This window comes from Numenius arquata, unplaced genomic scaffold (assembly GCF_964106895.1).
Source record: "Numenius arquata unplaced genomic scaffold, bNumArq3.hap1.1 HAP1_SCAFFOLD_175, whole genome shotgun sequence".
NCBI classification, from domain to species: domain Eukaryota; kingdom Metazoa; phylum Chordata; class Aves; order Charadriiformes; family Scolopacidae; genus Numenius; species Numenius arquata.
The window spans coordinates 1-4,629 of record NW_027415150.1 but is presented as its reverse complement, the minus strand read 5'-3'; the positions used below and the strand labels follow the sequence as shown (position 1 = coordinate 4,629).

The 4,629-nt window shown below is 63.8% G+C and overlaps 1 protein-coding gene across 1 annotated transcript; it reads right to left on the bottom strand.

Moving 5' to 3' along the window:
- Nucleotides 1-1,789: 1,789 nt before the first annotated feature.
- On the bottom strand, nt 1,790-3,293 carry LOC141478409 (calmodulin-1-like). The gene is made up of 5 exons (XM_074167493.1): nt 3,248-3,293; nt 2,744-2,887; nt 2,529-2,635; nt 2,319-2,454; nt 1,790-1,818 (listed from the first exon to the last, which is right to left on the bottom strand). Exons 1-5 carry the CDS (start codon nt 3,291-3,293, stop codon nt 1,790-1,792), a joined length of 462 nt encoding a protein of 153 aa, XP_074023594.1.
- Nucleotides 3,294-4,629: the final 1,336 nt, after the last annotated feature.

The following is a 4,629-nucleotide window of genomic DNA, read 5'->3' as shown; positions in this document are numbered from 1 at the left end:
TGGGATTAAGGTCTAAAAGAGCCGATGTCCCCAGACGCCCGGGTCTGCTACAGACCTACCCTCGGACATGGTGGTCCTCTGTGGATCCCTCCAAACGCCAGGTAGGACCCTGAAGGAGCAGAAGAGGATCCAGCTGTTGAGGCAGTGGCTTCGTAGAGGACGCCAGTGTTCACATGGGATCAGCAGAAGAGCACCCATGGGTGGGGCTGCCCCACCCCCACAGGAGCTCTGCCCTCCAGCATTGGCTTTGGGGAGGACCCCGGGACACCCCCACACCTCCCAGCAATCCCCCCCACACACACCCCAACAGCCCGTCCCAAAACATCGAGGGGTCACAGCTAGTGCACCCCAACTACACCTGACTGCACCCCAAACACACCCCTACTACGCCCCAACACCCCAGCTGCACCCCGAGTACATTACTGTCCCCCAACTACACCCGTACATCCCAACTACACCTGACTGCACCCCAAACACACCACTGTCCCCCAGCTACACCCGTACACCCCAACTATAACCAACTACACCCCAAACATACCCCTATCCCTAATTACACCCCAACTGCACCCCAAACACTCCCCCATCCCCAACTACACTCGTACACCCCAACTACACCCCAAACACCCCCCCATCCCCAACTACTCGTACACCCCAACTACACCCCAAACAACCCCCCATCCCCAACTACACTCGTACACCCCAACTGTACCCCAAACACCCCCCCATCCCCAACTACTCGTACACCCCAACTGTACCCCAAACACCCCCCATCCCCAACTACACTCGTACACCCCAACTACACCCCAAACACCCCCCCATCCCCAACTACACTCGTACACCCCAACTATAACCAACTACACCCCAAACATACCCCTATCCCCAGTTACACCCCAACTGCACCCCAAACAGCCCCCCATCCCCAACTACACTTGTACACCCCAACTACACCCAAAACACCCCCCCATCCCCAACTACACTCGTACACCCCAACTACACCCAAAACACCCCCCCATCCCCAACTACACCTCAGCTACACCCATATACCCCCAACTGCACCCCGAGAAAACTTGACTGCTCCCCAAACACCTCCCTATCCCCAACTGCACCCAACTACACTGCGACAAGAACAAACACCCCCAAACCTGCACAACCACACACCACTGCACTGCCTCAGCACCCCCACCGGGGGTGCCCTGTGAGGGGGGGGGGCCCTCATTAGGGCCCCTCGTTACCGCACCTCATTAAGGCCACAGGAACTGCAAAACCAGTGTTTTATTTCACAGCTTTGGCTGTCCACAACAGCACCCAGATGGGGGTGGGGGGGCTTCCAGCACCCCACCTCCCCCCCAAAAATACCCAAAAAACCCCCCAGGGCCTGGTCCCACCCCCCCAAGGCCCAAAATCCCTGAAAACCACGGCCTGGGTCATTCCCTCCCCCCTTCCTCAGGGATCCCCAACCCTCCTCAGACCCCAAATCCCACTGAAATGCCCCCAGATGCTCTCCTGGGGTAAGGGGGGGGTCTGCTGTGTCCTGGGGAGGGGGACCCTGGACCTGCCCCAGACCCCCCCAAACTGCGGAAATGGGGTCCCCCCATACCCCTCCCGCCAACGACCCTATGGAGGATTTGGGGACCCTCTGTCCTGGTGGGGTTTCCTTCCCCCAGAGCCCCACGGGTGCCCCCATCTGGTGGGTCTGGGGTGCGGGGGGGACCAGAGGACCTCTTGGTGTCAGGGACAGGCAGTGGCAGCCGGGGGGGGTCCCGGTGGGTCCTGGTGGCCTCGTACCCCCTCACTTCGCTGTCATCATCTGCACAAACTCTGCCAGGAGAGAGGGAGGGTCAGTGGGGAAAGGGACACGATGAGGATGGGGACACGATGGGGGGGACACAGCACGGATGGGGACATGACAAGGACAGGGGACACACAAGGGACAAGGGACGCAGCAGGGATGGGAACAGGGGACACTGTAGGGTTGGAGAACATGGAGGACGGATAGAGCCTGTGGAGATGGAGGACATGGAGGGGACAGGGGACACTGTGGGGTCCCCAGAAAGAGGTGATACGGTGGGGTCTGGCCTCTTAGAGATGGAGGAACGTGGGATCCCACATTCCTGTCCCTCCTGCGACCCTGTCCCCAAAGCGAGGCTCTTGCCAGGGGCGACAGGGGACACTGCGATGTCCCAGGGCAGTGGTGACGGGGAACGCAGAGTGGCACCAGGGGACGGAAAGCCCCACGGGTGGTTGCCAGCAGGGACCTGTCGGTGACAGAGGAGACACTGGGTGACAGCGGGGATGCCTAGGGTGACAATGACACTCACCCTCGTAGTTGACCTGCCCGTCGCCGTCGATGTCGGCCTCTCGGATCATCTCATCCACCTCCTCATCCGTCAGCTTCTCCCCCAGGTTGGTCATCACGTGCCGCAGCTCCGCTGCGCTGATGTACCCATTCCCGTCCTGGGGTTGGGGACACAGCAATGACACCACAGCAAGAGCCCATCCCCTTGTCCCCATCCCTGTCCCCGACCCACCTTGTCAAAGACACGGAAAGCCTCGCGGATTTCCTCCTCGCTGTCTGTGTCCTTCATCTTCCTCGCCATCATGGTGAGGAACTCGGGGAAGTCAATGGTGCCGTTGCCTGGGGTGGGGACAGAAATGGTGGAAGAGTGAGCAAGGGACAGGGGGACAAGGGGACGGGGGGGGGGGACGGGGGGGGGGGACGGGGGGGGAAACGGGTGGGGCTCACCGTCAGCGTCCACCTCGTTGATCATGTCCTGCAGCTCAGCCTCGGTGGGGTTCTGGCCCAGGGAGCGCATGACGGTGCCCAGCTCCTTGGTGGTGATGGTGCCGTCCCCGTCCTTGTCGAAGAGCGAGAACGCCTCCTTGAACTCTGGGGACCGTGACCACGGGGACAGGGTCACGTGCTGCCACCAGCAGGGGCCAGGGACAGCCAGGGGGTCCGCAGGTGGCCACAAATGGGCACCCGTGTCACCCTGACAGCCAGGGCCCTCCCGCGTGCCCTGGTGCCATCCCAGCACCCCAGTGTCCCCTCCTGGGTGTTCTCCTGTCACCCCAGCACCCTAATGTCCCTTCCTGGGTGTCCCACTGTCACCCTAGCACCCCGTTGTCCCCAGTCCAACCCTCCCCAGCATCCCCCAACTCCCTAGTGCCCCCCACAAGTATTGTGTGTCGTCCCCCCCCAACAGGGTCCCCTCTGGTGTCCCCGCTACCAACCCCCGTGTTCACCCACCTGCGATCTGCTCCTCGCTAAGCTGGTCAGCCTGGGGGAGGGACATGGGTGAGGGGGCACCCATGGGACCCTCCAGCACCCACCACCCCAACATTCACTGGCACCCGAGCCCACCGATACCCCCCAACCCCCCCCCCCCAGCTCCTGACACCCACGGCCCCCCCAAACTCCTCACGACACCCACAGCTTCCCCAAACCCCCCCAGCACCCACAGACCCCCCCAACCCCCCAGACCCCCCTCAAACCCAAAGTCTCCCCAGCACCCACAGGCCCCCCCTCAGCCCCCCAGCACTTCCCCAGCACCCACAGACCCCCCTCAGCCCCCCATACCCCCCTCAAACTCACCCAAAGTCCCCCCAGCACCCACGGACACCCCCCCCAACCCCCAACACTTCCCCAGCACCCACAGACCCCCCTCAGCCCCCCATACCCCCCTCAAACCCACCCAAAGTCCCCCCAGACCCCCAAAAACCCCCAGCGGCCCCCCTCAAACTCCCAACTAACCCCCAACCCCACAGTCCCCCCCACCCCCCCAGTGCCCATAGGCCCCTCCAACCATCGGTGACCCGTTGTCATAACAACCCAGTGACATACACCCCACCGCAACCCCCCATCACCATGGCAACCCCGGGGCTCTTCACCACCACCACCCCCCGTTGCCATGGCAATGCCGGTGCCGCCTCCTGACCATGGCGCTCCGGTGGCGGCAGGAGGCTGCTGCGGTCTGTGGATCCCTCTGCTGGCCCCGCCCCTCCCTCAGGCCCCGCCCTCTCCAGGCCCCGCCTCCGGCGGGAGGATCCCGCTCGCTCGCTCGCTGCACGCCGCCACCTCATTGGCTGGCGAGGCGCGGCGGGAGGAAAGCACCACCCTGATTGGCTGCCGCTGAGCCGCAATGCGCCAAAGGGGGCGCGGGAAAGACCCCGAAGGGGGCGTGGCCCACGGTGTCACGTGAGGCAAAGAGCTCCGCCTCCCAACTCGCTGTGGCAGGCGTGGCGAGGTCACCATGGCAACGGACTGCTCCCCCGCCCTCCCGTCACCAAGGCAACAGGGGCGCGGCCTCTGTTGGGCGCGGGGCTGCGGCAGGGCCTGGGTCCCCATGGCAACGGGCAGCTGGTCGCCATGGAAACAGCCTCCACCTACAGCCGTGGGTCTCTATGGCAACAGGGGGGGCTCTTCCCCCCCCCCCCCCCCCCCCCGGACACCCGGCTCCCCGCCCAGCTTACAATAATTACTTTATTTTATCATCGTTAATTACAGACGGTAAAATCGCCCTGCAGGGGGAGGGGCAGGTCCCGGGGGGGGGGAGGGGCAAACCCTGAGCACCCCACCCCCCTCCCCCACCCCCTCTCCATGCACCTATTGCTTGTGGGGGAAGGGTCAGC